This window comes from Myxine glutinosa, chromosome 2 (assembly GCF_964187855.1).
Source record: "Myxine glutinosa chromosome 2, kmMyxGlut1.1, whole genome shotgun sequence".
Classification (NCBI taxonomy): Eukaryota; Metazoa; Chordata; class Myxini; order Myxiniformes; family Myxinidae; genus Myxine; species Myxine glutinosa.
This window is the reverse complement of record NC_136262.1, coordinates 171,732,006-171,751,665: the sequence shown is the minus strand read 5'-3', so window position 1 is coordinate 171,751,665 and position 19,660 is coordinate 171,732,006. Positions and strand designations below refer to the sequence as shown.

At 44.9% G+C, this 19,660-nt stretch overlaps 1 protein-coding gene across 1 annotated transcript in view; it reads right to left on the bottom strand.

The window, feature by feature from the left end:
- The window catches only part of LOC137421079 (protocadherin-8), a 184,519-nt gene that overhangs the window by 109,029 nt on the left and 55,830 nt on the right, over positions 1-19,660 (bottom strand). Inside the window, exon 2 of the mRNA XM_078772673.1 lies at positions 4,151-4,296. Within this exon, the coding sequence (XP_078628799.1) occupies positions 4,151-4,296 (146 nt within the window). The remainder of the gene's footprint in view (positions 1-4,150; positions 4,297-19,660) is intronic.

Sequence of the window (19,660 nt, the reverse complement as noted above, 5' to 3'; positions counted from 1 at the left end):
GAGAGTGAGAGAGAGTGAGGGAGAGTGAGAGAGAGAAGAGAGAGTAGAGAGAGTGAGAGGGAGTGAGAGACAGAGACAGAGACAGAGACAGCGAGAGAGAGAGAGAGAGAGAGAGAGAGAGAGAGAGCACAACAAAGTGTTTTTTTGCAAATTCCATTGGAATGTCAGAAACGTCATTGCTCTGATGTTCTATAGGAATCTGTAGATTTCAATAACCAATCGCCCAGATTCTAATACATAAAGCCATTCTTGGCAAGACTTAAGGTGTCAGAGGAACGGTATTCAGAGAAAGAAACAAGGTTGATGTCACCAAGCGATTGGTGGAGTGATGTAGGAAATCACGACAAGAAGCAATCATTGTCCAAAGAAAAAATGAACAGAATTCCTAACCTTACAATATATGGGGAATTGAAAATAGTGAATGGAATTTGATAACTATATAACAAAATAATTGTATCATTTATTGCTTTATACTTGAAAAACATTACACAATAAATAGCACCGCAAAGCAGGCGTAACCCCTCAGCCCATGCATGGTGAAAGGAAGCATTGATGATAATTTGTTATTTGAAGCGAAGTTGTATACCGAGTAGAAACTGCAAGTAATGAAATTTTCGCCCATGAACCCATTAACCTATTTCGCGCCCATGAACCTTCCTCTACTCAACCCCAACACACACTGCAAAAATGGATTTAATCGGACAAGCCATTCTGCTCGAAATTGACGGAAACCAATTTTAAGATGGCTGCCATGGCGGCCATATTGAAAAGAGCAGCGCGCCCATTTTCGAAAGGAACCTTCCTCTACTCAACCCCAACACACACTGCACAAATGGATTTAATCTGACAAGCCGTTCTGCTCAAAATTGACGGAAACCAATTTAAAGATGGCTGCCGTGGCGGCCATATTGAAAATCGCAGCACGCCCATTTTCGAAAGGAACCTTCCTCTACTCAACCCCAACACACACTGCAAAAATGGATTTAATCGGACAAGCCGTTCTGCTTGAAATTGATGGAAACCAATTTCAAGATGGCTGCCGTGGCGGCCATATTGAAAATCGTAGCGCGCCCATGAACCTTCCTCTACTCAACCCCAACACACTGAAAAAATGGATTTAATCAGACAAGCCGTTCTGCTCTAAATTGACGGAAACCAATTTGGCTGCCGTAGCGGCCATATTGAAAATTGCAGCGCGCCCATTTTCGAAAGGCACCTTCCCCTACTCAACCCCAACACACACTGCACACGTGGATTTAATTGGACAAGCCGTTCTGCTCGAAATTGACGGAAACCGAAAAGTTGACGGAAGCACGGGTGGCTGTCATGGCGTTCATATTGAAAATCGCAGCATGCCCATTTTCGAAAGGAACCTTCCTCTACTCAACCCCAGTACACACTGCAAAAATGGATTTAATCGGACAAGCCGTTCTCCTTGAAATTGACGGAAACTAAAAGTTGACGGACGCCCGCCCCCCCGGACGCCCGCCTGCACGACACCCATGACAACAATACCCCTTAGCCCATTGGGCTGAGGGGTGAAAAGGGAGAAGCATTTTGACTGATCCCTTCCTAAAACATTTTACAATCAAAATCTCATTTGAAATCAAAATCATATCGGTGTGAAGTTAAAGAAGCAGAAATGCATCATTAAAGTAGTCAAAATAAATATCACCGCAAAGCGGGCATAACCCCTCAGCCCATGCATGGTGAAAGGAAGCATTGATGACAATTTGTTATTTGAAGCGAAGTTGTATACCGAGAAGGAAATGCAAGTAATGAAATTTTCGCCCATGAACCCATTAACCCATTTCGCTCCCATGAACCTTCCTCTACTCAACCCCAACACACACTGCAAAAATGGATTTAATCGGACAAGTCGTTCTGCTCGAAATTGACGGAAACCAATTTCAAGATGGCTGCCATGGCGGCCATATTGAAAATCGCAACGCGCCCATGAACCGTCCTCTATTCAACCTCAACACACACTGCAAAAATGGATTTAATCGGACAAGCCGTTCTGCTCGAAATTGATGGAAACCAATTTCAAGATGGCTGCCATGGCGGCCATATTGAAAATCGCAACGCGCCCATGAACCGTCCTCTATTCAACCTCAACACACACTGCAAAAATGGATTTAATCGGACAAGTCGTTCTGCTCGAAATTGACGGAAACCAATTTCAAGATGGCTGCCATGGCGGCCATATTGAAAATCGCAACGCGCCCATGAACCGTCCTCTACTCAACCCCAACACACACTGCAAACATGGATTTAATCGGACAAGCCGTTCTGCTCGAAATTGACGGAAACCAATTTCAAGATGGCTGCCGTGGAGGCCATATTGAAAATCGCAGCGCGCCCATGAACCTTCCTCTACTCAACCCCAACACACACTGCAAACATGGATTTAATCGGACAAGCCGTTCTGCTCAAAATTGACGGAAACCAATTTCAAGATGGCTACTGTGGCGGCCATATTGAAAATCGCAGCGCGCCCATTTTCGAAAGGAACCTTCCTCTACTCAACCCCAACACGCACTGCACAAATGGATTTAATCTGACAACGTTCTGCTCAAAATTGACAGAAATCAATTTCAAGATGGCTGCCGTGGCAGCCATATTGAAAATCGCAGCACGCCCATTTTCGAAAGGAACCTTCCTCGACTCAACTCCAACACACACTGCAAAAATGGATTTAATCGGACAAGCCATTCTGATTGAAATTGACAGAAACCAATTTCAAGATGTCTGCCGTGGCGGCCATATTGAAAATCTCAGCGCGCCCATGAACCTTCCTCTACTCAAACCCAACACACACTGCAAACATGGATTTAATCTGACAAGCCGTTCTGCTCGAAATTGACGGAAACCAAAAGTTGACGGACGCCCGGACGCCCGCCCGCCCGCCCGGACGACGCCCGTGACGACAATACCCCTTAGCCCATTGGGCTGAGGGGTGAAAAGTAATAAATAAACGAAAACGATGACAATGAAAATAAATTTAAATAACGTGCGAGTATCCAGCGATCAGATTGCACACTGAACGAAATAATTTTCTGAAAGAATTAATTGCGAAGAGAACGATCACATTCACAGTTACATCTAGGAGAATGTGCAAATAATCGTGAGCAAGAGGTTGTGGAAGAAGAATAATAATAATAATAAAATTCTAATTCCAACACCAGAACGACACCCGGTAAAGAGCATACCTCCACCAGGCTGAACAGTTTACGTTTTGTATACCACTGATAGGTTAGATCTGGATCCAGACCTGAACCAAAACCGAATTGGCTTGTTCTTGTCACTTAACCAACTCATCCACCTAGTTTGGTCAGAACTCGAACACAACTTTTTGAAATATTGTGCAAATTATCATTTTTTGGCTCCATCTTTCAATGGCGGAGAATCATCAAAAAAGAATTTCAAATCGATCGGATTCGGTTATTTACCAAAATCGAATCAATTCATCCTTGTGACGCACCCAACCAGCCCACGAAACTTCATCCAAATCCTTACACAACTTTTTGAGATATCGTGATATACATATAGATATGTATACAGTAACATGATATTTTAAAAAGTTATGTTATTTAAAAAGTTAAAAAGTTATTTAGTTAAAAAGTTGAAAAAGTTTGGTTGGTCCAAAAAAACTACGTATATCGGTTTTAGCCCCATCTCTCAATGGTGAAGAATCACTTAAAAAATTCTCGGATCCAGATCCAGATTCGGGTCTTCACCTAAATCTAAGCGTTGTGTCCTTGTCACACACACACAACCTCTCAACCAAATTTCGGCTGAACTCATCCACACCTTTTTGAGTTATCTTGTAGCTATCTACACAAACAGACAGGGGTGAAAACATAACCTCCTCCCACCTTTGGTGGCAAAGTTAATAAATGGTTAAATGTTAGCAAAATAACAAGTAATTAAAAAACAATCGCACGTGTTCAAAATAAATGTCAAACATAAAGGCTTTATGGGAGTACGATGTAACCGATGTTTGTGGAATTGAGAAGAAAAAGTGAAATTATAAAATGAAAATCAAAGGGATTTTGAACACAAACATTACAAGGAAAGTACGGGGGAAAAGGCACAGGAAGTCAAATCACTTGATTATATTGCCGAAGCATGTTAAACTATGGATTACCTGGGCTGTCGATTGGTCCAAGCTTCCAAGGAGCAGATCTGGTTGACGGCCAGGAGCTGCAGGAAGTGCCAGTTTTTCCTCTGGGCTCAACTGGGGTTCAAGCCCAGGGTTGGATGGCAGGAAGGTGCGATATTTCCCTGGATGCCCTGCACAGGCCATGCATTTAGTAGCATTGTGATGAACATCCAACCTACCTGTGTGCCAAGTGCCAACAGCAATGATATTCTCCTTTTTTAGAGTGGCATTCCCGATGGTGACTAAAGGTTCCTTAATGTAACAAATTGAACCTCATTTTCAACCGATTTTGTATCCAGTACTACAGTCTTTAACAACCCTCTATCAACTTCAAGCTGTTTGAGTATTTATCTTTTCAATTATTCAACATTGACGTTATGCGTTTCCATCTGAACCCCTTGACTCATGATGAAGATAACTCGGCTTCAATGCCATGTATCATGCAATTGTCCATTGGGACATTGTCTACTAATGTCCTTGTAATTCATCGAAAAGTGAACTTGGGGGTACTAATGTCTTTTCATGCATGTGATATATGTATGAGCTGAACTATGAGACTTAGATCACTGTAAGAAAATGTTATCAATATATTACCTGAATGGGCGAATGTGTTTAAAATACATGTCCACAGCAAGAATGTTTAAAAGTGTTTTATTTAAATGCATTCTCTGTGTATTTACAGCACACACACAAAAATATATTTATTTATTTATTTTAAAGAAGAAAGGCTCATCCAAGCAAACGAGTAAGTAGATCTACTTCGCTAATTTAAAATAAGTAAAAGCAGATCCGCTTCCGGGTGACGATTCACCTGCTTCCCAAAGAGCCCCTTCAGGCCAATAGACCCCGAGCCTCGGCCTGGATCTGCTTCATTCCTGATGTGACGGTTCATTTCTGGTCACGTGCTGGTGCGTGAGGTCAATGGGGGAGTGTTTTTAATCTGCCAAACCTCAAGCAATGAATGCCAAATAGCATCAATGATGGTCTGCTCTTTTTTATTACCTACTCGTGATCTGGTGTTGCATGTGTGTGGGTGAGCGTGTGTGCGCACTTGTTTTGTATCTCCGCCACCGAAGGTGGATGGAGGTTATGTTTTCACCCCTGTCTGTTTGTTTGTCTGTGAACAGGATATCTCAAAAAGTTATGGATGGATTTGAAAAAAAAAAAAGAATTCTCAAAAATTGGGGATGGATTATGACATAACTTGAGAGATGAGTTGGGTAGGTGACAAGAACAAGCCGATTCGATTTTGGTGAAGATCCGGATCCAGATCTGGCCTATCAGTGGGATACAAAACGTAAACTGTTCAGCCTGGTGGAGGTTTGCGCTCTGCAAAGCGTCATTCTAGTCTACTAATGTTTCCTTTAATTTAACATGCAAGCACACCAATGTGTTATAATATATTTGTCCTGAACATGATATATCTTCAAACTCCTCCATAAAACCGTCGATCCATATCAATAACTAGAACGGCACTCAGTAGAGAGCATACCTTCACCTGGTGAACAGTTTACGTTTTGCATCTCAGAGTAGACCATAAAATCACAATACAGAATCACAATTAATCAAAATCAATCACAGGAATCACCATAGGTCTCGTCTTTAATACCAAGATCTACTCCTCATTTTTGGCCATATCACTCAATGGTGAAGAATCACTTTAAAATTCTACGAGCTGGATCCGGATCCGGATCTTCACCAAAATGTAATCGATTCTTCCTTGTCACACACACAACTTGTCCAACAAGTTTCGTCCAAAACCGTCCACAACTTTTTGAGATATCCTGCTATGTATAATGGTGAAGAATCACTTAAAAATTCTAGTAGCCGGATCCGAATCCGCATCTTCACCAAAATCTAATCATTTCGTCCTGGTCACATACGCTACATCTCTGCCAAACTTCGTCGGAATCCGTCCACAACATTTTGAGATATCTTGTTCACATATGGACAAACAAACAAACTAGAAATCGGTCAGAGACCGAGGACTTGCCGGAATGTACCTTTTTTCAGGGGTGTTGGTTAGAAGGGAATCGGATAATGTTTGACAGAGTTATTAGTTAAAAAAAAACAATTTTTGACCTTGAGTTTGACCTTTCAAGGTCACTCAAGGTCAAAGGTCATGGTGCCAAATGAAATGTCGTGTGTGACTTCCTATATGTCAGTAACAGTAAGTGTATGCATATCTCTTGTACTTTTAGAGTTATAGTGGTTTGAAATATATTTTAAATGAAAACTCGACCCCCATGATTTCACGTTTTGGGTGACCTTGAGCTTGACCTTGGGCCTAGAGAGTTAAAAATTGGGCACAGTCTATTCCAGGGCAAGACAAATATGTGTGTAAAGTATGGTGATGCTATGTGCAACGATGTAGACGTAGTACTGCGCACAAACAGACAGACAGACAGACAAACCAACCAACCAACATACTTGTCGGAATCTTTTCAGGCAAGTAACAAACAGACAGGGGTGAAAACCTAACCTCCATCCACCTTTGGTTGCGGAAGTATTAAATGAAATAAAACATGGACAAACGTCGATCTTTTTCTACATTCCTGCCATGAGTCTGGAAAGGGCATGACCAACAGGTGCCGACGGGAGACTGAGGCTACAGGCCTGTTCCTTTTTTCTACATGTGGATAGGCTGGCACCCTCTGTTTTATTTATTTTTGGATTTGCTCCTTCAGGCGTCTCAAGCATCCGCTTACCTATCGCTCCAAACGGCCGTACCTGTTCATAAAGGTAACCTGCTGCATTTCTTCATGCTTACATCCAAGATTTCTGATCACATCCAATCTTTTTACACTATTTATCCCAATGAAATCGCATTCCTTTGTCTATGCCAAAATAACCTGTTTTGTCTGTCTTCACCCTTCGCTGGCTTTCATAGTTTGAGTCATAACCGAAAACGTATATTATGTCATAATCGAATACCTACCCATGATCCTTTCTGCTCTTGCAAATCATTTTTACAGGTTCTTCATGTTTTATTGTTTTTTATGTTCTCCACCTGTTCTTTATCACACCATTGTCAATCTGTTAACCTTCACAAAGAGCATAAAGACTTATTTTTCAAACCACGAAATGTGCTAGAGTGTATCCGCATGCATATCTTAATACAACCACAATCTAGGTTTCAAAGGAATCTTTGTGTGTGTGTATATATATATATATGGGAGCGTACGCTGGATCAGCACGTCGCTGCGTCCTTGAACGACTCCTCAGCTCCATCCCGACACACACCACTGTGTGTGCTACGGGATGAGGTGGTTTTTTTTTTTACGGCGGCCGGAGTGCAAATCCTGTCACCAACCTCCTTGAGAGAGGACCCAGTACGCTGGTACTCATCTTCCCGACCTCGGAAGGATGACAAGCTGAGTCAACCACACCTGGTATTCATTCAGCAGCTGAATGGGATTCGAACTCAGGACCTTAGGAACCCAAGCCCGCTGCCCTAAAATCTTTGCATTTGGCCACAATGTTTTTTTGTTTTTTTTTTACGAGTAATCATCATGCAAATGGTACAGAAATTAATATGGTTTGTAAAGTGATAGAGGTCAAGTGCTATGGGACGATGCTGTCTTGGATTCCCAATAAAAATGAATTAGATGCAATGGAGATGCAATTGATTAGTCAATGCTTAGCACTTAGAGACATCGAGAATTTGCACTTTTGCTTTTGGGTCTCACTATCTGCCATGATCTTTCTTGGGAAAACCACATTGCCAAGCTGGCATCCAAAGCCAGTCGCCGACTGGGCATCCTTCGTCGTGCGAAGTCCTTCCTTGACACACCTGAGCTCCTCACCACATACAAGGCTTTCATCCGCAGCTCAATGGAATACTGCTCTCCCCTCTGGGCCGGTGCTCCTGCCTCACACCTAGCTCGGCTGCACGCTGTTGAAACCAAAGCTTTCAGGATCATTGGAATCTCCTGCGATGAAGCTAACTCCAAGGGCCTTTCACTCACTCACCACAGGCAGGTTGGTGGTCTTTCTGTCTTCTACCGACTCCTCTCCGGCCTTGCTCCCCCAGCTCTCTCTGTGCTCTGTCCCCCAAATATTCCTGCATGTCGCACAAGATCTGCCAGCAACCCTCTTATGGTTAAACTGCCAAAATCTAGGCTCTCTGCTCACCTTCACTCCTTCATTCCTCTTTTCTCCCGCCTCGGGAACAAACTCCCCCACTCCCTTCAATCCCACTCCTCCCTCCAGGTCTTTAAAACAGCTGTTCACCACCATCTCTTATCTTCCCCCATCCAAAACCTTGATCTTTTCTCCCCCTGCTAATTCACCCCAGATACACTTTTTTGAAATTCCAACGTCTTTCTTGGAAGTCCTTGCAGTGTCCAGATGTTTTATACCTCTCCCACCTCCCCCCAAGCCCTCTCCCTCCCACAGTTCTCTCGATGTCCCTGCTCTCAAATGTTGTGTTTGTGTCCTTCCCCCTCTCTCCCCATCTTGTCTACCGCTCCCCTTATTTTGTGTTTTATGTGTCGGTTTGACTTTTTGTGTGATTAATGTTAGCTCTTTCATGAGCCTCGATCTTGTATACAAAAAAAAAGAAAAAAAAAGTGGGAGTTTTAGTTGCAAAAATAATTCTCCAAATCACTCAAGACTGAGTTGTATTTTCGTCCAGACATGCAATACTTTTTCACATTTTCATCAAAAGTTTATGAATCCACAAACATTAATTACGTTTACGTTGTAGTGAATAAAATCCACGCATGGTAAACGATTTAAAATGCTGACAGCATGAGTGCAGTGTTTGTGCAATGCTGAGTGATGCTTCATTTTGCAAAATAGCATTGAGGGCAAAGTTGACCATAAGTAATTAACGCGGAACTCATCACAGAAAAGGCCTTCTCATCAGACGCTTTAATGAAACACTGAATACTAAAGCGTCCAGTGCAAACTCTCGATGCCTCTAAGTGCTAACCATTGACTAATCAATTGCATCTCCATTGCCTCTAATTCATTTTTATTGGAAATCCAAAAGACAGCATCGTCCCATAGCACTTGACCTCTATCTGTGAAGGCCCTTCTGCCTGAACTGCGATATTGACAAGTGAAGGGATATTATAAATCTGAAAGTGTTGGCTTGCTGGAGTATCTTCAGGGCAATCGTTATGGCAATTTGCATTGCCGTGTCTCGAGTGGTAACTTCTCACTGATGGTTTGACTACACCACCGGTCAAAAGTTTTAGAACACCTCAATTTTTCCAGTTTTTATTGAAATTTACGGAATTTAATGTCTCAATGTACTCTGAAATTAAGCATAGAACAAATAAACAATTGGACATAAAAAAGAAATCATAGAATCATTTTGTTTAACAAAATTTAATTTAAATTTTTCACTCAGCAAAGTAGCCACCTTTGGCAGATGTACAGTCACATGAAAAAGTAAGGACACCCCATATAAAATTTTGACTTTTTCAACATATTTCAACAGACAGCTATTCGATCTTCATTTCAACCATATTGATAAAGGTGATATAATATTACAAATATCATGAAACATTTACATTTTGTAGTCCATTGTATAATTTAAATAAACATAAATGCAAATTTCGCATGTGGAAAAAGTAAGGACACCCTTGGCTCTAATCGGTGGTATTGCCCCCTTTGGCAGAAATAACCTCAAGTAGGCGTTTCTTATAACTGTCTACCAGTCTCTGACATCGACTGGGAGAAATTTTTGCCCACTCCTCCATACAGAATTCATTCAGTTGTGCGATGTTTGAGGGGTTTCTTGCATGCACAGCTCGTTTCAAAACCCCCCAAAACATCTCGATGGGATTTAGATCCGGGCTTTGACTTGGCCATTCCAGAACCCTCCATTTCTTTCTTTTCAGCCATTCCTTCGTGGATTTACTGGTATGTTTAGGGTCATTGCCATGTTGCAAGGTCCACCTTCGGTTGAGCTTCAACTTTCCGACAGCTGGCCTCACATTATCCTCAAGCACCCTCTGGTACAATGAAGAATTCAGAGTGGATTCTCTGATGGTGTGCTGCCCAGGCCCTGATGCAGCAAAGCTGCCCCAAACCATAATATTTCCACCACCATGCTTTACAGTTGGTATCAGGTTCTTGTGGTCAAATGCTGTCTTTGGTTTTTGCCAAACATGTCTTCTGGTACTGTGGCCAAATATCTCTACCTTTGACTCATCTGTCCAGAGCACATTGTTCCAGAAGTGCTGGTCTTTGCCTAGGTGTTCATTGGCAAACTTTAGTCTTGCCCTGATGTTCTTTCTGGACAGCAAAGGTTTCCTCCTGGCACACCTCCCATGTAGATCAAATTTGTGCAGCCTCTTTCTAATGGTAGACTCGTGCACTTTGACATCAACAGTGGCAAGAGCTACCTGCAGGTCCCGTGATGACATTCTGGGGTTCTTAGAGACTTCTTTCAGCATCTTGCGGTCTGCTCTCGGGCTGAACTTGCTGGGGCGGCCTGGCCTGAACAAGTTGGCAGATGTTTGGAATCTTCTCCACTTGCAGATGATCTTCCGGACAGTCGAATGATTGATTTCAAATTGTTTGGAGATCTTCAGAAATCCCTTCCCAGACTCGTCGGCATCTATCACCTTCTTTCTGAAGGCCTCAGAGAGCTCTTTTGATCTCGGCATGGTGACGCCGCACACTTCAACAACAAAGAGCAAACCAAACTAAATGTCTGAGGTTTAAATAAGACAGGTTCCTCCAACATCCTCTCTAATGATGTTCTAATCATTTGCACCTGAGCTGGTGCACCTGATTCTAATTTTAGGTATTTGAAGTAGTGATAAATGCAAGGGTGTACTTACTTTTTCCACATGTGAAATTTGCATTTATGTTTATTTTAATTATACAATAGACTACAAAATGTAAATGTTTCATGATATTTGTTATATTATATCACCTTTATCTATCAATATTGTTGAAATGAAGATCAAATAGCTGTATGTTGAAATATGTTGAAAAAGTCAAAACTTTACATGGGGTGTACTTACTTTTTCACGTGACTGTAACTGCCGAACACACTCGTGGCATTCTTTCTTCAATGGAAATGAAATATTGTTCGGCAAGTTCTTCCCAACACTGTTGCAGAAGTTTCCAAAAATGTGTTGCACTTGTAGGTTGCTTTGCTTTCACCCTTCTGTCCAGTTCATCCCAAACCAGCTTGATGGGGTTTAAGTCTGGAGATTGTGCTGGCCATTCCATGATTTGACGACTACCGTCTTGTTCTTTTCCTCAAAGGTAGTTTTGACATAGCCTGGAGGTGTGTTTAGGGTCATTATCTTGCTGTAGGATGAACCCCTGACCAACTAGGTGTAAACCAGGGGGTATTGCATGGCGCTGCAAAATGCTGTGGTAGCCCTTTTGGTTCAGGGTGCCAGTCATTCTGTGCAAGTCGCCAACTCTGGATCCAGCAAAAGAGCCCCAGACCATCACGCTTCCTCCTCCATGTTTGACAGTTGGTGTCACACACTGAGGAACCATCCTTTCGCCTACTCGACGGCGTACAAAAACCCTGCGTGATGAACCAAAGATTTCAAATTTTGATTCATCGGTCCATAAGACCTGCTTCCAGTCTTCAGTAGTCCACTGGCGGTGCTTCATGGCCCAGGCAAGCCTCTTTTTCTTATTTTGCCATCTTAGCAATGGCTTTCTTACTGCCACTCTACCTGTCAAACCTGCAGCTCAAAGTCTTCTCTTCACAGTTGAAACTGAGACTTGCTTACTTTGACCAGTGTTAAGCTGTGCTTGAAGCTGTTGTCCTGTGAGCCGCCTATCACGCAAGCTGTTGACTCTCAGAAACTTGTCTTCTGATTCTGTTGTGGCTTTGGGTATGCCAGACCTCTTCCTGTCAGAGTTTCCTCCAGTTTCCAATATAAACTTCCTGCAGTGCAATATTGTCCAAATAATGCTTCAGAGGGTGTAATAACAGTCTGTTCCAATACTGCTTTTATACAGACAGGGGGGTTGTAATCAGGTAATCAGCAGAGGTTGGGACACCTGTAGGAATTGTTTGCATCAACTTTCAAGGCTTAATTTACTTACATTGCTGCAGAACAGCTGTAAGTTGTTAACCCATTACTTGTTCCCTGAAGAAGGCCTTTTTTGTTCTTGCAATATAACTGAAATTTACATTATTTTTTCGTTTTTGTTGACCTAAACATTTTTTCTTAACCTCGAGCAGTTTACTGCTTACCTTTGTACCATTTCAGTTTATTCACTGGACTTGAATTGCTTAAATTTCAATAAAAACTGGAAAAATTGAGGTGTTCTAAAACTTTTGACCGGTAGTGTATACACTTGGTTGAGGTCAAAGATCTATTAAAAAATCATGGAAGGCAAAGCAGCACGTCACATCCACCTATGAAGGTGATGATGACCGTAATTTCACAAACGAAGATTAGGGGAAGTCAGTTTTGAGGAGGGCAATGTCTTTCGCGACCAAAAAAAACAAATAACTTTTCATGACTGCTACAGCCAGCTACAGTAAGTGCCAGTCAAGAAGGTTGCAGAAGTGCTTCTTATCGTGGAAATGGCAGGACGCTCCTTTGACAGGTGTCATTTCATCTCTGAATGGTGACAACACTCCTCAAAGTGGTGAAGGCTTGGAAACCACCAGTGAAATCTTTGTTTACATCACATCTTCGTTTAAGCCACAGTTCTCTTTTGCTCGCTGGCTCATATGACTTTTAATCACAGTTTCCTTTGAGAAGATACACTACATGGCCAAAAGTATGTGGGCACCCAAATATCACACCCGTATGTGATAGTCGAACATCTCATTCCAAAATCATGGGCAGTAATATGGAGTTGGTCCCCCCCCCCCCCCCTTGCTGCTATAACAGCCTCCACTCTTCTGGGAAGGCTTTCTCACTAGATGTTGGAACATTGCTGTGGGGATTTGCTTCCATTCAGCCACAAGAACATTAGTGAGGTCAGGCACTGATGTTTGGCGATTAGGCCTGGCTCGCAGTCGGCGTTGCAATTCATCCCAAAGGTGTTTGATGGGTTTGAGGTCAGGGCTCTGTGCAGGCCAGGCAAGTTCTTCCACACCGATCTCGACAAACCATCTCTGTATGGACTTTGCTTTGTGCACGGGGGCATTGTCATGCTGAAACAGGAAACGGCCTTCCCCAAACTGTTGCCACAAAGATGGAAGCACACAATCGTCTAGAATGTCATTGTAGGCTGTAGCATTGCGATTTCCCTTCACTGGAACTAAGGGGCCCAGCCCGAACCATGAAAAACAGCCCCAGACCATTATTCCTCCTCCACCAAACTTTACAGTTGGCACTATGCATTCGGGCAAGTAGCGTTCTCCTGGCGTCCACCAAACCCAGATTCGTCCATCGGACTGCCAGATGGTGAAGCGTGATTCATCACTCCAGAGGAAAACACATTTCCACTGCTCCAGTCAATGGCGGCGAACTTTACACCACTCCAGCTGACGCTTGGCATTGCACATGGTGATCTTGGGCTTGTGTGTGGCTGCTCGGCCATGGAAACCCATTTCATGAAGCTCCCGACGAACAGTTGTTGTGCTGACGTTGCTTCTAGAGGCAGTTTGGAACTCTGTAGTGAGTGTTGCAACAAAGGACAGACGATTTTACGTGCTACGCGCTTCAGCACTCGACAGTCCTGTTCTGTGAGCTTGTGTGGCCTACCACTTCACGGCTGAGCTGTTGTTGCTCCTAGATGTTTCCACTTCACAATAACAGCACTTACAGTTGACTGGGGCACTGGGGCAGCTCTAGCAGGGCAGAAATGTGACGAACTGACTTGTTGGAAAGGTGGCATCCTATGACGGTGCCACGTTGAAAGTCACTGAGCTCTTCAGTACAGCCCATTTTACTGCCAATGTCTGTCTATGGAGATTTCATGGCTGCGTGCTTGATTATATATACCTGTCAGCAATGGGTGTGGCTGAAACAGCCAAATCCACAAATTAGAAGGGGCGTCCGCATACTTTTGGCCATGTAGTGTAGGTCTTCAGTTGATCTTTGAACCTCTTACTCAGAGAAGTTATATTACCGTTGCCCTCTCTAAGTTATCTAAACAGGACAGCTTTTGGTAGATCTCCATACGCAAGACCTGGACAGCTGGATGCGAGGAGCGTTGCCTCTATACTGAGCTGCTGGTTTCTCTCTAGCACATGAATATTAGTCATGTGATTGATCTTGCCAGTAGATGTTTAGAATAACTCAAAGGCAGGGCTATAGGAACATTTCTCGCTGTCATGCTGTCTGTGATAGAAGACCCAGGGTGCGGCTCCACAAAGAAGAGTGGAAAGAACAGCTTGACATATTTTAACTTTGGTCAATTCTAAATACATGTTATGCCAAAAATGCCTCTTCAATCTTCAAAAGGCAAAATTTGCCTTACGTAGCCTGTAGTTTATTTCTATCGACCGTTGCATAACTAATTAAAACAATCACATGTTAAGTAAATGAATCTCCTGCATTAAGCCTCTTATATAGATCTTCAGAACTTGACAGTACTTCATAGAGGTGACTGGGAGGAGATAAAGTTTTATTTCAGGACAAACTGTTTTGCATAATCTGCAAAGCAAGTGACTAACGCTTGTAGGTCTTTCTCTGTGTGAGCGAGGAGAGTGAGGCCAACTGCAAAAAATGCACTAAAGTTTCAGTGCTCTCAGTTGAGGCATGGAGGCCGTGAGGTTTGGAAAGGCCAACATCAATGAGGAAATGAATGGTGATGCTCGTGATTTTAAGGTTGGTGGATTTGTCTAACATCATGTTAAAGAAAATCAAAAAGAGGGTCGGTGCAAGTATGCAGCCCTGTTTTCCTCCATTTATACAGGAAACCTGGTTGACAGTTCATCATTGCATTTTACTCAGGCATTTTGTCAATCATGAAAATGACAAAGTGATTCTTCACCATTGGGAGATAGGGCCAAAACCGACATACAGCGCGATATCTCAAAAAGTTGTGGACGGATTTGGACAAAACTTGGTGGAGAGGTTGTGTGTGTGAAAAGGACTAATCGATTCGATTTTAGTGAAGATCTGAATATGTATTCGGATATGAGAATTATTGAATTTTTAAAGTGATTCATCACCATTGAGAGATAGGGCTAAAACCAACATATTGTTATGAATTTTGGGGTAGGCATATATAGATTTAGTTAGATCTGCATAGGTATCATGCTTCATCTGTCGAGTTAGAACAATCTTGATGTAATAAGTTCTGTGTTTAGCCCAGTTTGTCAGATCAAGTGTGTACCTGTGATCATGCAAGGATCATGCAAGGGTGTGTTAAATAGTTGTAGGAACTAAGCTAATTCCCCTGTGTGTCAGACCTGGTGATCAATCCATTGTCCCGTATGGCAACGCACTCTTAAAGACACTTAGCTAGATCCATTAGTGCACCACATTAAATAATTCCCCCGCCGCCACAAGACTTAACAGGAAGAACAGGCAGGATGCCAGTTCGGGGCACCGCCGATGCAGCTGCAGCCAGTTACATCACCACAAAGAAACACACATCGCCCAGACCGGCTGAGAGCCACGTCCAGGGACAACTCGTGATTGGTCAGGGAAGGGACAAAAAGCTTCCCCGGATAGGGGGTAAGGAAGGTGAAGGAGCGACACACTGATTGGCCACCGACCGATGACACCACGGCCAATCAGTGCGGAGGGCGCGAACGAACTACCAACAAGCTATGCACTGGTTGGAGGAGAAACGCCGGTGACGTAAAAAGGTGTGGAAGGTGATGAGTAAACGAGGCAATGGTTGGTAGAGGGGGAGGTCTGACGTCACACCGTGAGTGACAAAACGACTCGCTCGCCGGCATTTTCCTCTCTTCCCTTGGCCTCTTGCTCTGGACTGTCCCTTCATGCTGGACCTGTTCTTGCCTTTGGACTTTGGTGGAGAGACCAGCGCTGACGATCATCCTCCCCTGTTGTTCATGCACATGGTGCCTGCGTGCTGTGCTGCGTGGCACGGGGCGGACCGTGCAGAGAGGGGTGTTCGAGCCAACGCCCATGCAGTTCGCACCAACCGGAGCACGGTAGGATGACTGTGCTTGGAGCTGACCATCCCGGACAATTCCTGACGACTACATCCAGACAGATAAGCCCAAGCATAAACGCGCACACAACAGTTCCTTTCGATTATCCTTACATTTGTCTCGTATGTGAAGTGAGGTGTGCGGGATCCAGATTTAGGAACATTATTTACTTACCGTCGCCGGCATTTTCCGGCGTTTTCCATTTTCCATTTTCATTTCATTTCAAAGGCCATTTTCCCCGCCAGAGCGGGGGTTAGCCTTGCGGGCCCCATGACAATCATGGTTCCCTGTTTTGAGGCAATGGTTTTATGGCCGGATGCCCTTCCTGACGCCAACCCTTGGTCACACTCTTACGATGCGCAGGGATACGGTGTACCTATTCTAAATCGGGGTACACACCGTGATCATTCATCCCAGCAAGCTGGTACTCAATTTGCCGACCTCGGAAGTATGACAGGCTGAGTCAACCCCCCTGGCGTTAATTCAGCGATCGACCGGGATTCGAACCCAGGATCCAAGGATCCCAAGCCTGCACCCTAAACGCTAGGTCACAATATAGCAGTATATCTCAAAAAGTTATGCATGGATTTGGACGAAACCTGGTGGACAGGTTGTGTGTGTGACAAGGAAGAATCGATTCAATTTTGGTGAAGATCCGGATCCGGCTAGTATAATTTTTTAAGTGATTCTTCACCATTGGGAGATAGGGCTAAAAACTATATATAGCAGGATATTTCAAAAAGTTATGGATGGATTTGGACAAAACTTGGTGGACAGGTTGTATGTGTGACAAGGAAGAGTCGATTCAAATTTGGTGAAAATCTGGATCCGGATCCCGCTGGTGGATTTTTTCAGTGACTCTTCACCATTGGGAGGAGATAGGGCCAAAAACGATATATAGCAGGATATCTCCAAAAGTTGTGGCCGGATGATTTTGCTTAAATGTGATTTTCTGGTCTACTTTGGGATACAAAACGTAAACTGTTCACCTGGCGGAGGTATGCTCTCTACTGAGTGCCGTTCTAGTTTTACAAGTTATAGGCTTCTCCTCCTTACGTAGGGGAGCACACACACACAGAAGAATACACTAGACACAACACAAGGCTGTTAGATGAGACAAACACAGCCACGAAGCTTTGGGGAAGTGCCGTCACTCCCCGGAGCACTTTGGGTACCAGACACACTAAAAACAATGGTGCCGGCTTTCTCACCATACTCAGTGGGGCATTTCCTAAGAAGGAAATTCCTTCTCCCCTTGGGCGCCAACTGATGGGGATTGTCCATGCTCTTATCCTTTAAAATGCGGAACCTCAAGCAAGGAAGCAGCACATACCAGTTATTTTACGTCTTTGGTATGACTTGGTTCTGAGGTTTGGAACTGCCAACCTCCCAGACTCAGAGTGGATGCTCTGACCATTACACCACCGAGTCATGCAACAAATACCAAGCTGGTAGTGTTTCAGTTTGTGCAAAAAATCACACTAACTTTCTGGAAGTCATTTTGCAGTAATGGTAGGAACCTCCGCTTCCGCTTCCGGTCCACTCGAGCAAGGACGCTTGCTTCGATCTCTCCACAGCATCGAAGTCTTTTCCAAGGGTCTGGTGCTGACCGGGCCGCCGTGGTGTTCGCATTACAGCCCGACCGAATATCGTCGCTTCGTGGCTGCTTTCCGCCGCCGAAATCCAGCGCGGCTTGGGCGATTCTGCCCCTGTTTGGAGAACACCCAGCGAGGCTTTCATCGGGGCCGAGCGAGCAAGGCTTCCACTGCCGAAATCCAGCGCGGCTTGGGCGATTTTGCCCCTGTTTGGAGAACACCGAGCGAGGCCTTCATCGGGGCCAAGCGAGCAAGGGCGTGTCGGGACCTGGTTCGCGCCATTGACCGAGTGGTTCGCACCAACCGGAGCTGTTTTCGGATAACGTGCTGATGTCCTTGGATTTCGCGCCAGGCTCTGGGCCGACCGGGCCGACGTGCATCGAAGTCCTTTCCAAGGGTGTGGTGCTGACCGGGCCGCCGTGGTGCTGACCGGGCAAAGGTGGTGTGGTGCTGACCGGGCTGATGTGGTGTGGTGCTGACCAGGCAAACGTGGTGTGGTGCTGACCGGGCCGCCGTGGTGCTGACCCGGCAAACATGGTGTGGTGCTGACCGGGCTGACCGGGCAAACGTGGTGTGGTGCTGACCGGGCTGATGTGGTGCTGACCGGGCAAATGTGGTGTGGTGCTGACCGGGCCGCCATGGTGCTGACCGGGCAAACGTGGTGTGGTGCTGACCGGGCCGCCGTGGTGCTGACCGGGCAAACGTGGTGTGGTGCTGACCGGCCTGACATGGTGCTGACCGGGCAAACGTGGTGTGGTGCTGACCGGGCCGCCGTGGTGCTGACCGGGCAAACGTGGAGTGGTGCTAACCGGGCCACCGTGGTGCTGACTGGGCAAACGTGGTGTGGTGCTGACCGGGCTGCCGTGGTGCTGACCGGGCAAACGCGTCATGGTGCTGACGGGGCCCCCGCAGCCGTGATGCCCCCCCAACCCCCCCCCCCCCCCCCCACCCAGACTTTCCATGTTTTAAACGTTTCCCAGTGTGTACCCTGGATTTAGAACAGGTACACCGTATCCCTGCGTGTCATAAGAGACGACTAAGAGGGTTGGCGTCAGGAAGGGCATCCGGCCATAAAAGGGTACAGCCCGAAGTGGAGATCGGTTTCTGAGGTTTGGGACATGGAATGTAGGGACAATGACAGGGAGATCAGGAGAAGTGGTGGAAGTATTGATCAGAAGAAGAGTGGACATATGTTGTGTGCAAGAGACGAGATGGAAGGGAAGTGGTGTGAGAATGGTGAAGGGTAGGCAGGGACAGAAATACAAGTTTGTGTGGCAAGGGTGCCTGGAGGGCGTGAATAGTGTTGGTGTCCTGTTTTCTGAGGAGTTTGTAGACAGTGTGGTGAGTGTGACTAGAGTGAGTGATAGGTTGATGATGGTGAAAATGATGATTGGAAAGCTCTTGGTGAACGTCATTTCGGGATATGCTCCGCAGGTTGGTCGGAGCGATGAAGAGAAGGATAAGTTCTGGTGTGCGATAGAGAAGCTCATGGAAAACGTGAAAGATGAGGAAGTTGTTGTGGTAGGAGGAGACCTAAATGGACATGTGGGAAGGAGTATGGATGGTTTTGAGGGAGTTCATGGGGGTTACGGATATGGTGTGAGAAATGGAGAAGGTGAAAGGATTTTGGAGTTTGCTGATGGAGCTGATTTGTTGCTTTGTAATACTCAGTTCCAGAAAGAGGATAATAAGCTTGTTACATACACGTCAGGTGGGTCGACGACAACCGTTGACTACCTGATGGTGTGTAGGCGAGATAGGGGGCACCTCCGGGACACAAAGGTGATCCCGGGGGAGCAGGCTGTTTCACAGCACCACTTGGTTGTCTGCGACATAAGGGTGAAAGGTGCGAGGAGAGCTCGGCGGGTGAAGGACCAA